At 38.3% G+C, this 13,028-nt stretch overlaps 1 protein-coding gene across 4 annotated transcripts in view; it reads right to left on the minus strand.

Annotated features, from left to right (window-relative positions):
* Positions 1–13,028, minus strand: part of LOC126354385 (ankyrin repeat and BTB/POZ domain-containing protein 2) — a 592,792-nt gene that overhangs the window by 92,289 nt on the left and 487,475 nt on the right. For all 4 annotated transcript variants that reach the window (XM_050003989.1, XM_050003988.1, XM_050003986.1 and 1 more), the window contains 2 exons: positions 5,858–6,072; positions 5,306–5,508 (listed from right to left, as the gene is read on the minus strand). In XM_050003989.1, the coding sequence (XP_049859946.1) occupies positions 5,306–5,508; positions 5,858–6,072 (418 nt within the window). The remainder of the gene's footprint in view (positions 1–5,305; positions 5,509–5,857; positions 6,073–13,028) is intronic.

Here is a 13,028-nt window from a genome sequence, read left to right on the forward strand (position 1 = left end):
CAAAACTCTCGAACCTTTGATGGCTGTCTCCGCCTTCTTCATCAAGAATAAAACTACTGACTGCCGGGGCTGGCACGATTTTCTACTTATATAGCCATGGCACCAGTCAGAGAGGACTGAAAAGATGCATGCACAGAAGGTGAGTTGGGCAGCTCATAGCAACTCCAGGCCACTGTGGGACCAAGTGATTTCAGGTGCCATGAGGGGCCAGTGCCACATCTGAAACTGCTGTTCCTGCCTCCCTACAAGTGTTAAGCATCCATTGTTGCTTCCTTGCGCCATCCAAAGCCCACCCCCATGTCCTATTCAGTGTGTACCACTGCTCTCTGTTTAAATTGTTGTTGTTCATTCTAACCTCTTTTATAATGGAATCTCAGTCTGTTGACGCATGAATCAAGACTCTTAGTGTTCTCAGACGGTATTTTGTGTCCGTTTTCCAGGCAATGACCAGTTATGGTTAACTTGTTGAGCTCCCTCTGTTTAATATGTCTCTTGGGCTCAGAACAATGCTCTGCATCTGTGCAAATTTTCTGACTTATATAGATGCTGCCACACTCACAAGGGACACCGTACACACTGAGCATACAAAGAGTTCTGACATCATTAACAAGGCGCAACATATCTCGTATCTTGGGGGTGAGCCAAAACACTGGTCCACAATCCACGTCTCTGCAGTACATATCCTAATTAGCTGCTCATTGCCCTACAGCATCACAGGACAGCCACCACTTAGCTTCTTCCACTGATTCACGAGGTGTCCTCCTTCCATGCCACCTGAAAGCATTTGCAATGTTCCTCTTGCTATAATCATTCTCTCTGAACATGTGTCTCAAATGCTGCAATACAGACTGTGATGGTCATCATCAGAAATAACTTTTTCTCTGTGGATTAATGTGTTCAAGACCCCTTTCTCATGTACAAGGTGGTGGAAACTATCAGAGTGCCAGTACAAGACATGGCGCATCTCTTGGACCAACTGTTTCCAGATTGAATTGTAAAGTTTTTCTGTAGTGTTCTGCAGAAAACATATAGCTTGTATTGTGATGAATGTTATGAAATGAAGGATGGTGTTGTAATGGGCTCATCACTGTCTCCTGCAATCATGAATTTCTTCATGGAACACCATGGGGAGAAAGGGTCTAAACTCTGTGGTGTTGCATCTGTCTTGCTTCCTAAGGTACATCAATGACACCTTCCTCATACGGCTTCACGGTGAAAATAAACTGCAACAGTTAATCAATAACATGAATGGTGTCCATCCCAACCTTAAATCTACCATCAGGATGGAGAAGGATGGGAAGTTACTGTTCTTGGATGTTTTAATTGAGCAGATGGCAGGAGGCCAGCTTAGTCAATTGTTGTATAGAAAACTGATGCACATTGATCGATATTTAAATGTTAATAATTTTCAGCACCCTGTACACAAGGAAGCGGTACTCAGTATGTTAATACACAGAGTAAAAGTTATTTTTGGCGATGATTACCTAACTGAACTGTAGCACCTGAGACACGGGTTCAGAAAGAATGGTTATACCAAGAGAGACATTGCATATGCTTTCAGTTGTCACCAGAGAAGGATATCACGTGAACTGACAGAAGAATCAAAGCCAACAGCTTTTCTGCCATACTGTGGGGCAATGAGCAACAAGTTAGGACATCTACTGCAGAGACATGGATTGAGACCAGTGTTTCGGCCAACCACCAAGGTACAAGATACGCTGCACCCTGTCAAAGATGACATAGCTCTTCATGTGCCTAGTGTGTAAAGTGTCCCTAGTAAGTGTGGCAGCATCTATATAGGTCAGACAATTCGCACAGTTGCATAACATTGTACCGAGCACAAGAGACATATTAAACAAAGGGAGCTCGACAAGTCAACCACAATTTATCACTGCTGGAAAATGGACACAAAATACAGTTTGAGAACACGAGTTTTGGCTCATGTGTCACCATACTGCGATTCCATTATAAAAGAGGCAGCTGGATTAGAATGAACAGCAACAATTTTAACAGAGACCAGGAGAAAACACTGAGTAGGGCATGGGGCCAGGCTTTGGATGTCGAAAGGAACGATGGATGCATAATGCTGTAAGAAGGCGGGAACGACAGTTTCAAAGGTGGCGCTGGTGCCTTGTGCCATCTGATGTCACTTGATTCTGCAGCAGCCCAGAGCTTCTGTGAGTTCCCAACTCACCTTCCATGCATGTGTTGTTTCGGCCCTCTCTAATTGGTGCCAGTAGCCGTAATTGTGGCTATATGAGCAGAAAATTGTGCCAGCCCCAACAATAGTGGAGACAGCCATTGAAAACTCAAAAACTTTATTCAAATTGATATGGCTTGAAAACCAAGAAGATTTTATTGAGACATGCCACCATGAAAGACTCTGAGGACAGACCAATATACGTGTCCTCAAAGTTTATTCCATTTTCTTCCTTTATAATACTAATTCTACAGCCATCACACTATTTTTCTATTCTAGCATGATTCCCATAATCAGTGTTTATTTTTAAGCATTTTGTTAAATTCTGACAATCCTGAAAATGATACTTCCTGGCAGATTAAAACTGTGTGCCGGACCGAGACTCGAACTCGGGACCTTTGGCAAAGGTACTGTGATGGGCCCACCACTGCACCTTTGGCAAAGGTCCCGAGTTCGAGTCTCGGTCCGGCACACAGTTTTAATCTGCCGGTAAGTTTCATATCAGCACACACTCCGCTGCAGAGTGAAAATCTCATTTTGGAAGCCTGAAAATGTCAGAAGACAATTTTTCAGATTGTTAAATATAAAAATATTTTGCTTACTCAGTACAACTGAGAATACTTTAGGGAATAGTGCTTTTAAATGAATCTTCTTTTAATTACTTTGTACAGTTATCTGAATGTTATGCATGCACCATTGACCTAACTAGGATATCTTTGCATCCTCTACACATCCAGCTGAAGCATGCATGGCAGTTTTGACTCATTCTTTTACATGGTTATAACTTATTGCAGTGCATCAGAATGAGAGATATTAGTGTGGGTGTGTGTATATATTTTGTGTCCTTTGTTTTTATTCCTTGTGTTATTGTTGTGGTCTTCGGCGCAAAGACTGGTTTGGTGCAGCTCTCCATGCTAATCTATCCTGCGCAAGCCTCTTTACCTCTGAGTAACTACTTCAACCTACATCCTTCTGAATCTGTTCAATGTATTCATCTCTTGCTTTCCCTTCTACGATTTTTGCCCACTAAACTGGTGATGCCTCGATGTCTCAGGAAGTGTCCTACCAACCATTCCCTTCCTCTAACCAGGTTGTGCCACAAATTTCTCTTCTCCTTAATTCTATTCAGTATCTCCTCTTTAGTTACATGATCTACTCACCTAATCTTCAGCATTCTCCTGTAGCAGTGCATTTCAAAAGCTTCTATTCTCTGCTTGTCTAAACTGTTTATCATCTATGTTTCACTTCGATACACAGCTATACTCCTTTCAGAAATGACTACCTGATATTTGAATCTATATTCTATATTAACAAATTTCTCTTCTTCAGAAACACTTTTTTTACCACTGTCTGTCTACATTCTATAGCCTTTTTACTTTGAACATCATCTGCCATTTTTCTTCCCAAATAGCACTACTCATCTACTACTTTAAGTGTCTTGTTTCCTAATATAATTCCCTCAGCATCACCTGATTTAATTCGACCACATTCCATTATCCTTGCTTTACTTTTTTGATGCTCATCTTATATCATCCATTCAAGACAGTGTCCATTCTGTTCAACTGCTCTTGCAAGTCATTTGCTGTCTCTGACAGAATTACAATGTCGTTGGCAAACCTCAGAATTTTTATTTCTCCTCCCTGGACTTTGATTCCTACTCCAAATTTTTCTTTTGTTCTCTTTACTGCTTGCTCAACATACAGACAGAATAACATCAGGGATAGACTACAACCCTGTCTCACTCCATTCTCGACCACTACTTCCCTTTCATACCCCTTGACTCTTATAACTGCCATCTGGTTTCTGTACAAATTGTAAATAGCCTTTCACTCCCTTTATTTAACTCCTGCCACCTTTAGAATTTGAAAGAGAATATTCCAGTCAACATTGTCAAAAGCTTTCTCTACGTCTATAAATTCTACAAAGGTAGGTTTGCCTTTCCTTAGCCTATCTTCTATGAGAAGTTGTAGGGTCAGTATTTCCTCGCATGTTCCTACATTTCTCCAGAATCGAAACTGATCTTCCCTGAGTTCGGCCTCTATCAATTTTTCCATTCTTCTGTAAAGAATATGTGTTAGTATTTTGCAACTGTGACTTTTTAAACTGATAGTTCAGTAATTTTCCCACCAGTCATCACCTGCTTTCATTGGAATTGGTATTATTGTATTCTTCTTGAAGTCTGAGGGTATTTTGCCTGTCTCATACATCTTTCTCACCAGATGGAAGAGTTCTGTCATGGTTGTCTCTCCCTAGGCTGTCAGTAGCTTATTGTAGTAGATTTCTTTTACTTCTACTTTAGATTCTGAACACATCTATTTTATAGTCAAAACCAGTAATTCTGTTCAAGATCTTTGTGATCAAGACAGTTAAATAAGAAACTATGCAATCACATGATCACACTCCAAATAGACATTTATGCAATATATAAGATGCTGTAGTTGGCCTCAATGACATCATAACTGGTGGATTACCTGTCATTATCCAGCTGCTATCGCGTCTGTCTGTCAATGATTCCATGGTCTTGGGATGACACTAATGTCGGTAATCTTTTACTGTTTTCTATATCAATACCTTCCTATGTTCACCCCAATGCAAACACATTTCTTTCTGCCAGTTAGTAAGTGATATCTCACCCCCATGCAAAAGTGTTTCTGTCACCACCCCACACTCCCTCATGTACAAAGTTTGTTTGAAAGTGCAAACACATGTTTTATAATTGTGTCTACACGTCACCAATTCCAATTCCAATCCTAACCCCCATGAATGGGCTTTTAAGAGGTGTTTTCCTCTCATGTTAATTATCTTCAGGTACAAATTCGTAGGTGTATGTGTGTGTGCCAAGCTTGGATGAAATTATTACAGGCATTTCAGTGCTATGCTCAAACACACACACACACACACACACACACACACACACACACACACACACACACACTCGAAATTCCTCCTCCACTTGACATTTGACAGTGTCACTTATGATTTTTCACCATTAATGCTGCTCCTGAATAATAATAGTATTAGTAGCAGCAGCAGTAATGATAATAACAACAAGAATAACAGAATGAAATATCAAAATAATAATACCACGAAGTCCTAAAGACTTACCCAATTTGTCGTACAGGGCAGTCTACCCCAGGTAGCAAAAGCCGAGCAGCCTGAAATACATCATCGTGATCCACATGAAGAGCATGGCGATGATCAGCATGGGCAGATGCCACTCGCAGCCACTCAACCAAAGGTGGTAGCACAACATATGCTCGCTCATAAACAAGCTCCTGGATTGGGGCTGAGTATTCAGCATGTTCCAGCTATTGCAACAACATGTTTCAAACAGCGTAATCAGATATATGAAATTTCTATCATGCTATACATAACAAGCTGGTGAATGGGTTCCTTGTGGAGTACAAAATAGCTTCATATTTTTAAATAACAAATTATTTGTCTTATCTCATGAGTTTATAGAGTAAGAAGTATAATTATTCATACAATCTCTCATTTTTGTTTTCCAAATGAAACTTTCCATCCTACATGGAATTGTAGTTTAAACAGCACAATTACAAGCACATGCATAAATATTCCTGGTCTGAAAGTGATCAGAAATAATGAAATGGCTAATTTCACAAAGTTAAATGCAGTTAATATTCCTACAGAACACACCTGTGAGCACCTCATGAAGTAGAAAAGAGCCTGTATAGCAGCGGGTGTCCAAGTGAGAGGTCGACTGCCAGCAGTGCGTGCCAACAGCTCCGTCAACTCCTGTGCTGATCCAACACATGTGGTCAGCAGTGACTGTTCCACAGACTTACCACTCACCTGAGTGGCATCTGACCCCACACTAGACACACTTGGCCAGCGAGGCATTGCAAGAGCACCTACAGAAACATATTTTTAGTAAGGCAATGTAAAAGATCTTTTACATTCAGAGGTAATAAAGTTGATGATGTTAGGAGCAACACTAAAACATATTGTTGTCATGGTCTTCAGTCCAAAGACTGGTACAATGCAGTTCTCTATACCAGTCAATCCGCTGCAAACTTCTCCCCCTCTGCAAATCCACATCCATTTGAACATGCCTACTGTATTCAGTTCATGGTCTCCCTCAACAATACTGACCCCCCCCCCCCCACCCCACCCCACCTCCCCCCAAATAAAAAATTAAAAAATCCTTCTGTTACCAAACTGCAAACTGAAATTCCCTCATGATGTGTCTTATCAACCAATCCTTTCTTTAATCCATATTTTTTTTCTTCAGTTCAATTCAGTACCTCCTTATTTGTTATTTGATTTATCCATCTAATTTTCAGTATTATTCTATAGCACCACATTTCAAAAGCTTATATTCTCTGCTTGTCTGAATTGCTTATCAACTGTGTTTTTTCTCTGGTATAAGGTTGTGCTCCACACAAATACATTAAGAAATGATTTCCTAATACTTATATTGATATTATATGATAAATTTCTCTTCTTCAGAAACACTTCTCTTCTCATTGCCAGCCTACATTTCATATGCTTTCTACTTCGCCCATCATCAGTTATTTTACTGTTTAAATAGCAAAACTCATCTGCTACTTTTGGTTTCTCATTTTGTAATCTAATTCCCTCAGAACTGACTCATTTAATTCAACTACACTCCATTACTTTTGTTTTAGTTTTGTTGATGTTCATCATATAATCTCAGAGTCAGAATCAGAATTCTAGTGTCTCATAACGTACAAGTTAAATCATTGATTTTATGTACAGGAGACTCATCAGCTTACAACTATGATAAATTATACATGGAATACAATATTTTTATATAATCACAATAAAATCTGAATATTATTTATTGTTGTTGTTTTTATCTGCTCAGATGGTCACATCATTACAAAATTCATCAACAGAGAAATAACATTTCTGTATCAGGGTGCTATACAATTCTCTTTTTACTGCCTCAGTTTGGACCTTTCTAAAATTTGTGTCTTTCAGTTTATTGTATACTTTCATTCCCATATATTGTGGAGTCTGTGCAAAAAGATTAAGCCTGTGTATAGGCAGCATGAAGCTTTCTTTGTTTCTAGTTTTGTAACTATGCTGGAAATTATTTGACAAAAAGAATTTAGGGCTATAACTTGTGAAAAGAGTTATTTCATACAGATACACTGAGGGAACACTTCATATCTTAAGATCTCTTAATAATGGCCAACTGATAATTTTTATAAAGGAGATACTGGAATTTACCTAAGAATAATGTATTTACATCACCTCCTGGAATTCTGCATATAGAGATTATTATGATATTCTGTTGTTCTAGCTCTACATAACAACTTTCAAATACAAGCTCTTCATTTAGAAATTTAAAATCATCTCTTTCTTTATATTCCAACGAATTGTTAATCAATATACAGAAGCCTTCACAAGTACTGTTTTGCTTACAATAACACCGTTTTGAAGATGCTATACATTATGTTCAATTGTTCTTCCAAATACTTTGCTGCCTGTGACAGAAGTTCTACATGAACTTATTTCCTTTCCAAATTTTTCATTGGTTTCTTTAACTGCTTGCTCAATCCACAGGTTGAATAAAACCAGGAATACAGTACAATACTGTCACAGTTCCTTGTGAACTGTGGTTTTCCTTTCATGTGTTGACTCTTATAACTCAGTTTGATTTCTGCACATATTGTAAAAAAAATAAAAATAAAAAAAAGAACACCTCCTGCTTCCTTTATTATATAGCTGCGACCTTCAGAATTTAAAAGAACGTAGTTTGTTCAATATTGTCAAAAGCTTTCTCTGAATTCACAAATGCTACCATCTTAGATTTCCTTTCTTTCAACCAATCTTCATGGATAAGTTGTAGGGTTAATATTGCCTCACATGTTCCTACTTTCCTCTGGAATTCAAACTGACCTTCCCCAAGATAGGCTTCCTCAAGCTTTTCCATTCTTCTGTAAATAATTTGTGTCAATATTTTACAAATACAACTTATTAAACTGATGGTTCGGTAGTGTTTATGCCTGTCAGCACCTGGCTTATTTGGAATCGAAATTATTACTCTCTTGCCTGTCTCCCATATCTTGCATACCAGTTGGAACAGTTTTATCTTGGGTGACCCTCTCTGATAATAAAATTAAAGCAATTTGGAATATTATTGAAAGGGAAACAGGGCAACCAAGAGCACAGGAAGACTTTAGTGCAATAAAATTGAATGACAAGTGCACTAACAAACAATCAGAAATTGAAAATATTTTGAATAATCATTTTTTAAATGTTGTGGAGAAAATAGGATCTAGATCTTCACTAGAAGAGGCAAGGCTATTAATAGAAGAGGCCATACCTGCACAGTTTGAAACAGCTGTAATTCCACCAACCTCTCCCTCTGAAATCAGTAAAATAATAAACTCACTGAAAAGTAAAAGCTCTTACGGAATTGATGGCATTTCCAGCAAAGTACTTAAAGCTTGTTCCCCACAGATAAGTAGAATTCTCAGCCACGTATGTAATAGCTCTTTGGAGCAGGGTGTTTTCCCTGATAGACTGAAATATGCCATTGTAAAACCATTGCATAAAAAGGGGGATATGTCGGATGTCAACAACTACCGCCCAATCTCTCTTCTGACAGCTCTATCAAAAATTTTTGAGAAAGTAATGTATTCAAGAGTAGCCTCCCATATTTGTAAAAATAAAGTACTAACAAAATGTCAGTTTGGTTTTCAGAAAGGCTTTTCAACAGAAAATGCTATATATGCTTTCACTGATCAAATATTAAATGCTCTGAATAACCGGACATCACCCATTGGTATTTTTTGTGATCTCTCAAAGGCCTTTGATTGTGTAAATCATGGAATTCTTTTAGATAAGCTAAATCATTATGGTTTGAGTGGGGCAGTGCACAAATGGTTTAATTCATACTTAACTGGAAGAATGCAGAAAGTTGAAATAAGTGGTTCGTGTAATGTTAAAACAGCTGATTCCTCAAACTGGGGTGCTATCAAGCACGGGGTCCCACAGGGTTCGGTCTTAGGTCCTTCACTGTTCTTGATATACATTAATGACTTACCATTCCACATTGATGAAGATGCAAAGTTAGTTCTTTTTGCTGATGATACAAGTATAGTAATAACATCCAAAAACCAAGAACTAAGTGATGTAATTGTAAATGATGTTTTTCACAAAATTATTAAGTGGTTCTCAGCAAACGGACTCTCTTTAAATTTTGATAAAACACAGTATATACAGTTCCGTACAGTAAATGGCAAAACTCCAGTAATAAATATAGAATTTGAACAGAAGTCTGTAGCTAAGGTAGAATTTTCAAAATTTTTAGGTGTGTCCATTGATGAGAGGTTAAACTGGAAGCAACACATTGATGGTCTGCTGAAACGTCTGAGTTCAGCTACGTATGCTATTAGGGTTATTGCAAATTTTGGTGATAAGAATCTCAGTAAATTAGCTTACTATGCCTACTTTCATTCACTGCTTTCATATGGCATCATATTCTGGGGTAATTCATCGTTGAGTAGAAAAGTATTCATTGCACAAAAACGTGTAATCAGAATAATTGCTGGAGCCCACCCACGGTCATCCTGCAGACATCTATTTAAGGATCTAGGGATCCTCACAGTAACCTCACAGTATATATATTCCCTTATGAAATTTGTTGATAATAATCCAACCCAATTCAAAAGTAATAGCAGTGTGCATACCTATAACACCAGGAGAAAGGATGATCTTCACTATGCAGGGTTAAATCTGACTTTGGCACAGAAAGGGGTAAATTATGCTGCCACAAAAGTCTTTGGGCACCTACCAAACAGCATCAAAAGCCTGACAGATAGCCAACTAACATTTAAAAATAAATTAAAAGAATTTCTAGATGACAACTCCTTCTACTCATTGGCTGAATTTTTAGATATAAAGTAAGTAAAAAAAAAAAAAAAAAAAAAAAAAAAAAAAAAAAAAAAAAAAAAAAAAAAAAACACAACTTAATCATTAGTGTCATGCAATATTTTGTGTAATGTAATCTTTTATTAACCTGACACGTTCCACATCATTACGAAGTGTCGTATTCATGATCTATGGAACAAGTATTAATCTAATCTAATCTAATCTAATCCTCATAAGGATATCAGCATTTCTGAGGGAATGTTGTCTACTCTAGCAATCTTGTGCTGGCTTAGGTCTTTCAGTGCTCTGTCTTAATTACTCTTGCAGTATCATATCTCCAATCTCATCTTCACCTACTTAGTGTTCTTTTTCTGTAATATTTGTCCCATGTTTCTTCTTCTTTTTCTTGTGTCTTTGTCCTGCAACAAAATATGGTCAACATTGTTATGAATAGATTTGGCATGGTTAATTTAAAAGGTGGGCAGAAGCCCTTTCCGTTACCCTCTGGGACGGAATAAGTCTCCTGCAACTGTCTGTGTGCAGTGTTGCTCAAGTGAAAGTCTGCAAATGGTATAACTGGGGCAGGACTTGGGCACCGGCCCAGAATTCATACAGTGATAAGTGGGAAACCACCTAAAAGCACATCCAGATTGGCTGGCTCTCTGACACTCTTGATCTGCAGCCTGCGCACCTGCCCACCCCTAAAGCACATCTTAACACACATGGCTTTCGGGGCTTTGATTAAGTTTGTTCCCCTTATATAAATCCTCTATATATTCCTCCCAACAGTCAGCTTTCCTTTCTTCACTTGGTAATGGGTTGCCATCTGAACTCTTGATATTTATGCAGCTGCTTTTCTTTCCTCTAAAAGTCTCTTCAGCTTTCCTATACATGTCATCTATCTTTCCCTAGTTATGCAGGCACCTACAGACATACTTTGACCTCTAGCCATCCTGCTCAGCCATTTTGCACTTTCTGTCAGTCTCATTTTGCAGATGTCTGTATTCCCCTTCACCTGCTTCATCTGCTGTAGTTTCATGTTTTCTCATTTCATCAACGGCATTGAATATTTTCTTTTTTCTATTGATTTCCACTAGGCTTCAGCTTTTTAGCTCTGTGATCCTTTGCTGCCTTTCCTATTTTATCTAATGAAGTTAGTCATTTGTCTTCTTTTGTATTCCTTTTGCTTGTTTCAGTCCAATGTTGTCTAATGTTCCCTCCAAAATTCTCAACAACCTCTGGTTCCTGTAATTTACCCAGGTCTTATTACCTTACTTTCCTTTCTTTTCGCAATTTCTTCAGTTTCAATCTGTAGTTCATAATCAAAAATTTATGGTCAAAGCCCACATCCACCCCTGGAAATGTCTTACAATTTAAAACCTGGTTCCAAAATCACTGTCTTACTATACCTTTCCCTATAGTCAATGTTATCCTGCCATTTCTCCTTCTTTTCCTTTTCTACTACCAAATTCCAGTCACCCACCACAGTTAAATTTTTGTTTCCCTTATCTATCTGAATAATTTCCCTTATCTCATCATACATTCCTTCAATCTCTTCATCACTTACAGAGCCAGTTAGCATAAAAACTTATACTAATGTGGTGTATGTTGGCTTCATGTCCATCTTGGCTATCATAAAACTTTCACTATGCTGTTCATGAAAGCTTACTTGCATTCCTATTTTCCTATTCATTATTAGACTTAATCCTGTGTTATCCCTAGCTGATTTTGTGTTGATAACTCTGTACCAGCCTGACCGGAAGTTCCCGTCTTCCTGTCACTGGTTTCCACTACATCTAACTTCAACTTATCTATTTCCCTTTTTCAATTCTCTCCACACTCTAACCATAGAATGAAACTTTGTTTTCCTGATGACGACATCCTCCCGAGTAGCCCCCTAACCCCCTGTTCACCAAGATCAAAATTGGGGACTATTTTAACTCTGAAATATTTTACCCCATAGGATACCATCATTATAAATCTATCTAGCATAACTGCAAGCCCTCCTAAAAAAAATGGCTGTAGTTTCTCCTACTTTCAGCCATTTGCAGTACCAGCACAGCAAGGCCATGTTGGAAAATGCTACAAACAGACAATTGTCTAGCCTGTTGCCCCTACAACTACTAACAAGACTGCTGCCCCTTTTCAGGAACAATTTAGACTGGGCTTTCTACAACCCCCCCCCCCCCCCCCAACCCCACACCCCTACCTACAATGTGGTTGCATCAATAGTAAGGCAATCTGTGTTGTTGAGGCACCCAAACCTCTCCATCTGGACAAGACCCGTGGTTCACTAAATTATTCATACCTGTGTGCTAGCTATTTTGTTTTAGTATTGTAGTGTTAGATTCTGAAAAATGGAAATCTGGAGGCTAAACCTGATAAAAAAAGCTTTTATTGGTAAGCACTCATTCCTTGGGTTCCATTGATCCCAACAAGAAGGAAAACCTTAAGGATGTGGAACAACTGAGGTGTACATTAACAAAAGATGAGGTAATCATAGAAATTTAACCTGCATACTTTATTAAGGGATTAAAATTATGCTGATTATTGCTGTTCACACTTATGACAGCCAAATTTAACTGCGTACATTAGGAATAAAACTGCTACTTTCAATTAGCTGGTGCCTCCTCTGTTAAACCGAACACTGAGGTGACAAAAGTTATGGGATAGAGATATGCATACAAACAGACGGCAGTAGTATCACATACACAATGTATAAATGGGAGTGCAATGTTGTCATTTGTACTTAGATGATTCATGTGAAATAGTTTCTGACGTGTTTATGGCCATACAATGGCAATTAACACACACTGAAGCACACTGAAGGTGGAATGGCATTTGGAGCTAGACTCATGGATTATTCCATTTTGGAAATCATTAGGGAATTCAATATTCCATGGACCACAGTGTCAAGAGCATGCCAAGAATACCAAATTTCAGGCATTATCTCTCACCACAG

Source organism: Schistocerca gregaria, chromosome 3 (genome assembly GCF_023897955.1).
Source record: "Schistocerca gregaria isolate iqSchGreg1 chromosome 3, iqSchGreg1.2, whole genome shotgun sequence".
Lineage (NCBI taxonomy): Eukaryota > Metazoa > Arthropoda > Insecta > Orthoptera > Acrididae > Schistocerca > Schistocerca gregaria.